Below are 13,127 nucleotides of genomic sequence, written 5' to 3'. Positions count from 1 at the left end.
TCTAATCCTCCAGCATGAGGTATTGTGTATAGATGCGTGTATCTAATCCTCCAGTGAGTAGTACTGTCTGCAGACACACGTATCTAATCCTTTGGTGTGTGGTACTGTGTGCGGACGCGTGTATCTAACCTTCCCTGTGTAGTATTGTGCGCAATATCGTGTATCTAATCCTTTGGCGTGTGGTATTGTGTGCAGTGGCGCGTATCTATTCTTCCATCGTGTGGTATTGTGTAAAGACGTGCGTATCTAATCCTGCGGCATGTGTAACTCTGTATAGACGTACGTATCTAAACCTCCAGCGTGTGGTGCTGTGGGCTGACATGCGTATCTAATCATCTGGCATGTGGTACTGTGTGCAGACACATGTATCTAACCCTCCCCGTGTTATATTGTGTGCAGTACTGCGTATCTAATCCTCCACCATGTGGTATTGTTTACAGTGGCGCGTATCTAATCCTCCATTTTGTAGTATTGTGTAATCCTCCAGCGTATGGAACTGTGCACAGATGTGCGTATCAAATTCTGTGGCATGTGGAACTGTGTGCAGACGTGTATCAAATCCTGCAGCATGTGGTATTGTGTATCTACGTACGCATCTAATCCTCCGGCATGTGAAGACGCGCGTATGTAATCCTCTGGCATGTGGTACAATGCGTTGAGGTGCGTATCTAATCCTCTGGCATGTGGAACTGTGTGCAGACTCCTGTATCTAATCCTCCGGCATGTGGAATTGTGTGTAGATGCGTGTATCTAATCCTGCGGCGTGTGTAACTGTGCATTGGTGCGTATCCAACCCTCCGGCGTGTGGTATTGTGTGCAGTAGCACATATCTAATCCTGTGGCGTGTGGAACTGTGTGCAGATGTGCGTATCTAATTCTCCTGCAAGTGGTATTGTGTGCAGTGGTGCGTATCTAATCCTCTGGCATGTGGTAGTGTGTAAAGACGTGCGTATCTAATTCTCCAGCGTGTGGTGCTGTGTGCAGACGTACATATGTAATCCTCTGGTCAGCGTGTGGTACTGTGTGCAGACGTGCGTATCTAATCCTCTGGTGTGTGATACTATTTGCTGACTTGTGTATCTAATCCTCTGGCGTGTGGTTCTTTGTGCAGACGCGTGTATCTAATCCTCTGGTGTGTAGAACTGTGTGCAGACACGCGTATCTAATTCTTTGGCATGTGGAACTGTGGGCAGATACGTCTATCTAATCCTCTGGCATGTGATACTGTGTGCTGACCTGTGTATCTAATCCTCCAGCATGTGGTACTTTGTGCAGACACGCGTATCTAATCTTTTGGCGCATAATCCTCTGGCATGTGGAACTGTGTGCAAATGCGCGTATCTAATCTTTCGGCTTGTGGAACTGTGCAGACGCGCGTATCTAATCCTCTGACATATGATATTGTGTGCTGATCTGTGTATCTAATCCTCTGATGCGTGTATCTCAGCTTGGTTATCAGTGTTGGATTGTACATGTGCAGTGACCGTGTGTATGGCAGTTGGAATATGAGTGAAAGACTTGCAGGTTTGTTTTGGCTAATGGGGGGTCAGGGTCTTGGGAAAGCTGTATCTCCAGAACGGTACGTCCGAGTGAGTTGGGTTCTCGTCTTAAACCTTCCCGGACACCTGAAGTATCTGTGTGCCAAATTTGGTGAAGATCGGTCCAGTCGTTTGGTCGCGCATAAAGGACAGACAGACAGATAGAAATTCATTTTTATAAGATATATATCTACATTCCCTAGCAGTATATCTTTGGAGTGTGGGAGGAAACCCACACACAGATAGATAGATAGATAGATAGATAGATAGATAGATAGATAGATAGATAGATAGATAGAATTTTACTATTGTGGTTACAGCTAGACACTGATGTAAACATGGCAAATATTGGTGCATCTAGTTTGGGCTGAAAAAATTTCAACTTGCAAGAAGCGAATGTGGATGTGCCAAACAGGTGTTATAAACTTAGACTACACAATCTAAAGTTATGCCTGATCATCCAGTGTTATAAATTTGGTGTATTCTCAGGCTGCCTAAGTATGCCTATTAGTAAATCTAGTTATTGTGTAAATGAATTGGAATTTCAAGGACAAGCGTTGCCTTTGACTTCCAATTTTATTCAGAAGAACACAGTAGAACGTACTCCTCCCCCCCCCCAAATAAAATAGACTTACAGGCTATAACTTCCTCACTATAGTGAGGGTAGATTGGTGGGAGGGTGACCCCAGATGAGGTACAGAATTAGGGGATAGCGAGTTGGAGTCTCGTCTTAAACCTTCCCGGATACATGAACTATCTCTGGACAGCACTCAATCCAGACTATGATACCTCAGAGTAGGAAATATAGAAATATAGTCAGTAGGGTTTGACCCTACAATCGATTCCACCAGTGGGCCTGGTACGTGGTGCTGTTCAGCGTCTTGAGGCATATACCGTATTTTTCGGACTATAAGACACACTTTTTTCCCCCCAAATTTGGGGGCAAAAGATGGGTGCGTCTCATAGGCCGAATGTGGCGCCTGGCATCCGCTGTAATAGAGAGGCGGAAGCCAGCAAGTGATAGATGCCATTACAGGTGCCGGGGCCTGCGACATCGCTGCGCTCCTCTGCCCTGCATGAAGCCAGCAGCGGGAGGAGTGATGCTATTCCGCTCCTCCGTCCCCCGGCTTCATACAGGGCAGGGCAGCGATGTCTCAGGCCCCGGCGTCTATCCCTCCCCGGCATCCGCCTCTCTAGTACAGCGGATGCCGGGTCAGTATCAGCGGCCCCTTCTCCCCCGGGTACCTGTAAAGTTGCAGGCCGGCTCCTGCGCGGCGATATCGCAGGAGCCGACCTGTTCGGGTGACAGCAGGGAGCCTAATGAGGCTCCCAGGCCTGTCACGGCTATATTAGTATTGCGGCTGGTCTCTATGACCAGCCGTAATACTAATAGACAGAATGTCCCATAGACGGCAATACAGTTGTATTGCCGTCTATGGGACTTGCAATCAAGTGACCGCAGGTTCAAGCCCCGGGGGGGGGAATAAAATAGTAAAAAAAAAAAAAAAAAGCTATAAAAATATGAAATAAATAAAAGTTCTAAATCACCTCCTGTCCCTAGAATATATATATATAAAAGTAGAAAATCATATATCATAAACCACCGGTAGGGTGATCTAAGCAATAGATATTCCCCAAAATGGTATAACTAAAAAGTACTTCTGGACCCGCAAAAAAAAACACTCTATGCGTCCCCGTACAGCTGCAGGGTCACCTGTCAATGTGGCCTTGCAGCTGTTGCAAAACTACAACTCCCATACATTAAATATTTTACCAGTTTTTGCTTCAAAATTTTTTTTTTCCCTATTTTCCTCCTCTAAAACCTTATAGTCCAGTGCGTCTTATAGTCCGAAAAATACGGTATACACTATACTTCAATGTGTGCAGTGTTTATACAAACTGTTGTATGAAACTGAGTTAACCGATTTGTCCAAAAGCCTTTTTTGTAGAGATGAGCGAACACCGAACAGCACGCTCCCATAGAAATGAATGGACGTAGCCGGCACGCGGGGGGTTAAGCGACCGGCCGCCGGCAAAGTGTACGTGCCAGCTGCTTCCATTCATTTCTATAGGAGCGTGCTGTTCGGAACGGCTGATCCGAACAGTGTTCGCTCATCTCTACTTTTTTGTAATATATTTTACTATTCATATTATAATATATTTTAACTATGTATTAAAACAGTCTTTTTTTTTCCTTTTACATCAGAGCTTCACAGACTTGATGGCAGATGGAGGTTCTATGTGGCCAAGTTTGGAACTCTTAAAGTGGATGTTTGGCTTGTCAAAGCATACCCTGCCGGCTATTGGTGAGAATAAAACCTATTTCTTTTGCATTTTACTCAACTTTTAAATAGTGATAGACCATCTGTAACGCTAGGTTCACACTGGCGGTGGCTCTCCGTCGTTCAGCCAGCATGGGGATCCAAAAGACACAGAACCTGTCCACTAAAAAACAGTCACCAATGGACCCCATAGACTAAAATGGGGTCTGTTGGGTTTTCGCGGGTTTTAAACGGATACGGGCAGGAACGTCCTCCATACAGGACTATTCTCTCCATGGATTATAGACGGAATCTGCAGCAGAGACTCCAAAGCAGATGTGAGCCTAGCCTTAGTGCAGAGTTGGTCTGTCACTATTTAAAGATAAACAGCAGGACAGCCCTCTGGTGTGACCGGTACAGCAGACAGCATCAGAAGACAATGAGGAGGCAAGAGCCATATCACTAGAATTACCAACATTGTACTAATGTGTCATATTAACAAGGGGGAAATGATGTGGGGACAACACTTCGTTGCCGATAACAGTCAACCACACTGCAGCTTGGACATACTCGGGTGCTAGCTGTGTTGTGCCTCAGTTGTGACTATGGCTTCTAAGGACTAGTTCACACAGAGTTTTTTGGGCCGAATTTTGAAGCGGAATCCATGACAGAAAGCAGCTCAAAAAACTGCCTCCCATTGAAATCAATTTCTTGATTTGTTGATTTTCTTGATCTCCTCATTTCCTTTTTCCGTGAGCAGTTTGTTCCCGCTCGCAGAAAAAAGAAGGGACATGCTGTTTCTTCAGGCGGATTCCGCCTCACCGACATGCGCCTCACAACACCTCCCTCCCGACTAGGCCCATTCATTTGGGCCTAATCCGGGGTGGAATGTCGCAACTGGATGCCGATGTACTGCACTGGCATCCAGTCGTGGCTAGACTTTTTGTGGACCAGAATCTGAGGCAGTCTCTGCGTCAAATTCCGGTCCAAAAAAACTCATGTTTGAACTAACCCTAAGAGGTTGTATGCCAGGCATCTGACTGTGGCTTTTACTGATGTACTGCAGGGGGGACAAGTTAGTTCTCATGAGGGGGCAACACGGTGGCTCAGTGGGTAGCACTGCAGCCTTGCAGCACTGGAGTCCTGGGTTCGAATCCCACCAGGAACAACATCTGCAAGGAGTTTGTTCTCCCCGTGTTTATGTAGATTTCCTCCCATTCTACAAAGACATACTGATAGAAAAAAAAAAGTACATTGTGATCCCTATATGGCATTTAAAAAAAAACAAACAAACCCATGTGAACAAATGAGGGCCAGTATATGTTAATGCAAAGTAGTTTTTATTGGAGTCCTGGTATGTGAAAAGGAGAATGGCCTGAAAATCATTAGTTATAATCGAGGTAAAATGTTCAATATCTTTATTTTGGTTTTGATCATAATTGCCCAGCCCCACATTATATAAAATTAAATTGTGCCATTCCAAAATACAATCTGTCTAGTAAAAAGTAAACCCTCATATGGCTATGTTGACAGAAAAATTCCTCCTCTTGAAGGGAATAAAAAAAAGAAAAAGAAAAACATTCCAGAGGTGGTAAAGAATTATGGTGCTGTCTGTAGGTGATTATAGAAGAAGGGATTCAACACATTATATAAAAGCATGTAATGTTAATATAATAGATGATAAATGTAAGAAGAGAACAACACCACACCCAACTAGAACACTAAGGCTGAGGCCTCATGTTGCAGAACCACAGCTTTTTTTTTTTTTTTTTTGCAGATTTTGCTGCGGTTTTTTGAGCCAAAGCCATGAGGATTGAGCAGAAGGGAGCAGTATAAGGGCCCCTTCACAGGGCGTAAGCGCGCCGCTCATTTATACACGTGTCCGAGCGCGGCACTTCAAAACAGAGCCCATTGATTTCAATGGAAAGAGCACGTATATCGGCATATACACACGCTTCCCATTGACATCAATGGGCTCTGTTTTGAAGCGCCGCGCTCGGACACGTGTATACATGTCCAAATGAGCGGCGGGCTTGCGCTGTGTGAAGGGGCCCTAAGGCTGAGTTCAGACATGTTTTTTTGGTCAGGATTTTGACACTGAATCTGAAATTCCACAACAAATTCCTCACCATTTTCCTCTGTGTGAATGCACTCTAAGGGTCAATGCACATGGAGTTATTTGGCGAGGAAAAAATCCGCTTCAGGAATTAGGAAATGTTTTTTTTTTTTGCTCCAGGACAGTGTATGGACCTTGAAAAAACCGCTAGCGGTTTTTCCGCCTCCCATTGACTCCCGTTTGGTCTTTTTCAGGCTGAATCCGCCTGAAGAAAGGTCATATCGCTTATTTTTTTTTTTTCTACTACCGGGAAAAAAACCAAACCTAGCAGAATACATAGAACTCTATGGTAAGGCTTTTTTTGGAGGCGGATTGTGTCAAAATCCTCGCCAAAAAACTCTGTGTGTATTGACCCTAAGAACTTCCTATACATTTCCCATTCCTTTTGTAGCCATTCTTGGCTATGTCTCAAAAAAACACAGCAAAATCTGCAACAAAAAAGCTGCGTTTCCGCAATGTGGGTCTTCAGCCTAAAACTGTATTTGGACTACCAAGATCTATAATCACAACAAAAACATAAATCATTATAAGACAGAATATATATAGAAAACAGCACAACCCTAAAACATAAAATTAATTGGTAGAATATAATGTAATGCTATTAGCTGTGTTCCCAACTAAGGTTACACACGGGGCACACACCACCAAAACTGTACCTGGAGGAATCACAATACATTGCCACAATAATATAAATCATTGTAAGACACAAATATATAAATCCAACAAACGTGAGTGTGGAAAGGCGTTCCAGAGGGGACTCTAAAAGGACGCTTCACACTAAACTCCCACGTGGGCAACAGCGTGGTGGACTATGCCATTAGACGCAGACCCAGCAGGGCCGTCTACTACCAAAGATTCTCTGCCCACATCCCAGACTTCATATCTGCAGATGAGAGGAGGAAACTCTACATCCTATTGGGAGAAGAGGAGTCTACTGTGGAGATCGCTGTCCAGCTGTTACCAATTAAGATGATGAGACCCCACAGACTGTTATACCCCAAATCACGCCCCCCCCCCCCCCCATACAGCCATCACCAACTAAGAAGAAGATGAGACCCCATGGACTGTTATACCCCGAATTAACACCCCCCCCCACCTTACTAGCTTTGGCAATGCCAAATATCTATTCGGACGTGCCGATAAAGCTTGCTTGATTTGATTGTGTGGCTTTGTTGTAAATGTGCCATATACATGCTTATATAATAAATGTAAAAATATAACAAATCAATAAATGTACATGCAGATTAGTCAGTAGATTCTGCAGCTGTTCCATTCATCTGAATAGGGTCTATATAAATCTCTTTAACTGCAGGTGGAAAGACATAGATGTATGGAGAAGAGTTTCACAGAAGTTTCCTAAACGTGTGTATATTCATATGTGTACATATCAGAATTTATGTACAGTTATAAACATGTGAAATTTCTTGTTTGTGCAGGTCTGGCTCTCACCGAGAAATTTGCTAACCTAAATCCTGAAGGAAATGCAAAAATGATCCAGAAAGCCAAAAACCTGAAGGATGAAATAAATTCACTACTGGGAGATGATGGAATTCTTCTGTACCCTTCACACCCTAAGATAGCCCCAAAACACAATGAGCCTCTTGCAATGCCTTTTAACTTTTCATATTGTGGTTAGTATTTATATGGCTACTGATCTATCACGTGTAGTAACTTACAGGTAATATCACTATACAAGAGAACAAAGGGGGTAATAGAAGACCAGTCATTGTAGACTTTGGTAAATATGGTTGCTTTGATTTACAATCCATGGTATAGCTATCTGTCAATGGAGAAAAGTCATAGTCCTGGAAGAAAGCATCTGTGTTTTTAAAACTTTACTACAGGAGTTAGACAGGAGCAGGGCCATTTCCACATGGTCAGTATTGTAGAGTGTATATATAGTGTATGGACTTTTGGCTTAGGCTGGATTCACATCTGCGATGTTCCATTCAAGGATTCCGTCCACCATTCCGCTTGAAAAACGCGGAGTGAAACCCGACAGACCCCATTATAGTGTATGGGGTCTGCAGGTTTATGTGGGTAACTATTTTTTAGCTGGATTGGGTTTCCATTTTTCAGAGTCCCCAAGCAGACTAGAAAAATGGAAATCCAAGCGCAGATTTGAACTTGGCTTAACAAATACTGATGGAAAATACAGACTATGAAAATGGCCTTTGGTAAATGCAAAGATTCCTTTCTTGCCAATGACCATACCCGAAGATGGGTAAAAGGGGTAAAATAGTTCCTACTAAAGTTGTGAATTTGATGTAAGCTGGAGGATTAGAAAGTATGGTAAGTGGAGAGTGTCTGCAAAATTGTACATTGCTCCAGTGGATCTAAAAACTGCTATGGAAGAGTATGCTACATAAGTCCCTGTTTCATCTCCTTGGCTATAGCTACTTTACTGAACCTTTGACCTGAATTCTTTACTAGACATGAGCGAGTAGTACTCGATCGAGTAGGTATTCGATCAAATACTACAGTATTCGAAATACTCGTACTCGATCGAGTACCACTCACTGTTCGAATGTAAAAGTTTGATGCAGAACCAGCATTGATTGGCCGAATGCTATACAGTCAGCCAATCAACGCTGGTTCTTCTCCTACCTTTAGAAGTCTTCTCCGTGCAGCTTCCCCGCAGCGTCTTCCGGCTCTTCATTCACTCTGCCAGGCATCGGGCCTGGGCAGAGCCGACTGCGCATGTCTGCTTGTAGTGCGGGCATGCGTAGTCGGCTCTGCCCAGGCCCGATGCCTGTCAGAGTGAATGAAGAGCCGGAAGACGCTGCGGGGACGCTGTAAGGAGAAGACTGCACGGAGGATTCAGCCCGACCCTCGCTCGTGGACTTGGTAGGTATAATTTGACTGAACGTTGCCTACCCCTGAAACGAGCATTTTCCCCCCCATAGATTATAATAGGGTTCGATATTCGATTCGAGTAGTCGAATATTGAGGGGCTACTCGAAACGAATATCAAACCTCAAACATTTTACTGTTCGCTCATCTCTATTCTTTACCTGAAATTGAAGCTACAATTTTTCTGAAATTCAGATCTGCAATTTTTAGATACTAGCAGCAAAGATGCAGGAAGGAGTTCACATAACTGGGCTTCATCTGTTACATGGCACATTGTAGTGATAAAAACATTTTGTAGATTTCGAGAAAAGCCTCTTCCGTTTTATACAAATTAGACAGTTGGTGCAGACCTTAAAGGGATTGACCAGGCAAAAATGGACAACCCTTTAAATGTTTAAATCAGTTAGGGTGATGTTGTGGTGTAGGCAGGAGATGGTGGAGTTCTCAGTGGCAAAAGCCGCACTCCAGACCTCCCCCAATACACAAACAACCTAATTTACATAATACTTCAAGGGTTTCCTGTCCAAATCTACAAAATTACCATACATAACAAAAAGCTTGTTTATCATTGTAATGTGCTCTGTAACATGGTGGTGATAGTGTTGGTGTAGAGATGGATATATCGCACTATTGGCGTACATGGGGGAAAAAAAACTAAAATAAATAGTTCCCGTATAAGCCCTAATAAATTAAACCAAAAGAAAAAAGGTGGAAAAGTCTGAGAACCACCACTAGGGCATGTATTAAAAGCATTAACCTTTATTGTTAAACAGTTAAAAAAAATTTTTTAGAAAAAGTAGCCCTATATAAGAGAGTGGTGTATATTGTGCAATAAAACCAATTGATAACACTGAGCAACGTATCACATTGAAACCAATAGGGAAAAAAGCAGCCCATTCATTTCAATGGGGAGCGCTCATATGCCGGCTCCCATTAAAATGAATGGGATCTGCTTTGTACGCGCTGATTCTGAACGTGTTTTACGTTCAGAATCAGCTCAGCGTATACTTAGTGTGAAAGCACCCTTAAATAGGAACCTATAGACAGTAACTTATTGTGCTGTTCACGTTAGACTAAGTGCCGAATTATTAGGCAGTCACAGAAGTTTCTGTACTTGAAACAATTCCCATCCTATTACATACCGATAAGGACCATAGGAAGAATATGCAAATCTGTCTTCCATGATGTAATTAGGAAGTCAGCTGCTGCCTCAGTATTGCAAACCAATAGAGGGTGCTCACTGGAATGTGCAAGCCTGTCTTCCCTGATGTAGTTAGGAAGACAGAATTCCAGGCTTAATAAGTCTCCACACACCTATATGGTGGTCTCTCCCCAAGGAGTGACAATATCCCCTTAACCCTGTCTAAGCCTCTCACCTCTACCAGGTTATAGTCCTCTCTACATCGAGCTGATGAGATGCAAGTACATCGAAATGGCCGTCCTCGATTGAGAGACTATACCTGGTAATAATCCCAGAGTCATTGCAAAACAAAGGCCTCTTGGCAGGTCGAGCATGATGCAAAAGGGAGCAACCTTTATTGGGTTGTTTCACTGGAATTCTGTCTTCCTACATCAGGGAAGACAGGCTTGCACATTCCAGTGAGCGCCCTCTATTGGTTTGCAATACTGAGGCAGCAGCTGACTTCCTAATTACATCATGGAAGACAGATTTGCATATTCTTCCCATGGTCCTTTGCGAAGTGGAGTGCTAAAGGCTATATGGTGGTCTCTCCCCAAGAAGTGACAATATCCCCTTATACCAATAAGGATCTGCCTTCCTATCCTTAAGTGTATGATGAACGTGCCATTTAGTTTTTTTGTTGCATTTCTGATAAGGCATAGAATTGGAATAACCGAATGTTTTCTTCTTTTCTCCCTCAGGGATATTTAACGTGTTGGGACTTCCAGTTACTCAGTGCCCATTAGGACTCAGTGAGGCTGGGTTGCCTTTAGGCATACAAATCATTGCTTCTCAGCACAATGACCATCTAACACTGGCACTTGCCCAGCATTTGGAAAAATCACTGGTTGGTTGGACACCACCAGGAAGGGTCTGACACAATGTATGAAATTACAACTGTTCTTTAAAGACAAAAGCTGGCTACAATGTCTATTTTATAATTTTCTGGAGAATGCTAATGTTATGTAATGTTCTATAATAGGATTTACTTTTATAACTAGTATTAAAAATATATAAAGTAATTAAGAGTCTAGCAATAAAACACACAAAATTCGTATCTGTATTTGTCACTTATGTACCAGCCTTACAAGTAATGTGTGTGCGGCCGTCAGGGGTTAATTCACTCCACTCATTTACCCTTACACTCAGGCTGCAATTTGAGCATAATTCACACACATACTGCCACCATCTATTGATGTGGATAGTATGAACACAATTCACATACGCACACATCTCTCTAATAGTCAGATGGGAAACAATTTAACAGGCAATGGATCCATAGTGCATACCAGGACTACTATTAAAATGAATGGTTTAATACAAAAAGAGAACAAAAGTGACATTTATAAAATAAAACGAGAAAAATACAAAAATCTTAAATTATAGTCCTTCTGACTAGAGATACACATTTGATCGAATATCAGGCCGTTCGAGGTATTCTATTCCGATCGAATACCACGAGGCAAACGCAGTATTCCTATCCCCTCCCACCTTCCCTGGCGCATTTTTTGCACCAATAACTGTGCAGGGGGGCGGGGGGACAGGAACTACGACAACAGAGGCAGTTAAAAAAAATTAAAAAAACATGGAGCATGTTGTTTTGGACTATTAACACCTGATCAGACCACTGTGGCGGTAATGTAGAGTCTAATGTTAGAGGACCATTACCGCTAGCAGTGGTTGCAGCCAATTCTCCCCCTTTGCGGTCCTCTAAATAAAAGTTACCCCCAGGACTTGATGCCAAAATGTTATAAATTTGACAATCAAAATCAAGGTCAATGTCTGGGTCCTCAGTCCAATCCACTGCATCAATCCCACACAATGAGTGATTATTCTGGAACCACCATTTTAGGGGCTAATACTCTGCTGGTGCAAGGCTCAACTCACCCAAAGGGCCTAAAACTCTGCAGGTAGAAGGCTGAAGTCATCTGAAGGGCCTCAATCTCTGCTGGCAGCTCAGCTTAAGGGCCTGTAGCTTAATTTTGAAGGACTCGCGTTAAGGGCCATAAAAGTGAATTTTGGAAGGTCTTACCACATCACTCACTCACTCACACACACACACACACACACACACACACACACACACAATGGCAGTTCAGGGTGGGTACTGTTGGATTTCCCATTGCCTATTCCATCTGTGGTTGCCATGAGCAATGATATTTAAAGGGGTGCTTGTTAATGATTCTTTAGCTTAAATTTGGGTTTCTGTCCATCCAATTGGGGAAGAAAGAAGGTTTCCAGGTATTTTCCCACTTTGATAGGTTTTTTTTTTTTTTTGAGTGTGGAAAGTGTGTAGTTGGTGGGGTAAAACTGTGACTTGGGCGTGTTAGATGCCCCCAGACATGCTCCCCCTGCTGTCCCAGTTGCATTGCTGAGGTATTGGCCTCATTTCCTGGTGAGTCATAGTGGACTTGGTGACCCTCCTGAGTCGAATGGTGGGTTCCCCTGAAACAAAGCATTTTTCCCCATAGACTATAATGGGGTTCGCTATTCAAAACGAATATTTTGCTGTTCGCTCATCTCTACTTCTGACCCCATGTCACATTGTAAGACTCAAGATGGACACCACCCAGATCCAAAGGTGTGACAAATTTATGTATGGTATCCGTTTTTATAAAACATTTGGCCTTCTCTCATGTTTGAGGTTCCCCATTGTTCATGATTCCTGTTCTGTCAGTTCAGTATGGGATAGGGTGGAAATGTTTGTCATAACTGAATTTGGGTAAGTTGCCTCTCCTCAGACCTTTCCTACTCTCTCATGTCCAGAAAGAAGTTTTTGTGTCTTGCGTTTACAACCCTGTTTATTCTCTGGTAACAGCCACGTTTCAAAAAGGGATGCCATTGGGGCAACATGGTGGCTCAGTGGTTAGCACTGCAGCTGTGCAGCGCTGGAGTCCTGGGTTCGAATCCCACCAGGAACATCATCTGCAAGCAGTTTGTATAATCTCCCCGTGTTTGCGTGGATTTCCTCCCATGTTATAAAGACATACTGACAGGGAAAAATTTACATTTTGAGCCCTACATGGGGCTCACAATCTACATTTAAAAGAAGAAAAAAAAAAAAGGGGGGATGCCATTCACAGATTTAAGGTCAGAGGTGACAAAACCACATAGGTTTATCCTATGCCCATAGATAGTATATATTACCATATATACACACACATCAGCAATACAGTTCA

The 13,127-nt window shown here is 43.1% G+C and overlaps 1 protein-coding gene across 1 annotated transcript in view; it reads left to right on the top strand.

Moving 5' to 3' along the window:
* FAAH2 (fatty acid amide hydrolase 2) overlaps positions 1-10,989 on the top strand; it is a 37,065-nt gene extending 26,076 nt beyond the window's left edge. Inside the window, exons 8-10 of the mRNA XM_075259376.1 lie at positions 3,745-3,844; positions 7,352-7,546; positions 10,650-10,989. Of these exons, the coding sequence (XP_075115477.1) occupies positions 3,745-3,844; positions 7,352-7,546; positions 10,650-10,825 (471 nt within the window). The 3' untranslated portion in view covers positions 10,826-10,989. The remainder of the gene's footprint in view (positions 1-3,744; positions 3,845-7,351; positions 7,547-10,649) is intronic.
* The last annotated feature ends 2,138 nt before the right edge of the window (positions 10,990-13,127 follow it).

The sequence above is a fragment of the Leptodactylus fuscus genome, chromosome 11 (assembly GCF_031893055.1).
Source record: "Leptodactylus fuscus isolate aLepFus1 chromosome 11, aLepFus1.hap2, whole genome shotgun sequence".
NCBI lineage: Eukaryota > Metazoa > Chordata > Amphibia > Anura > Leptodactylidae > Leptodactylus > Leptodactylus fuscus.
This window is presented reverse-complemented; position numbering and strand designations above follow the sequence as displayed.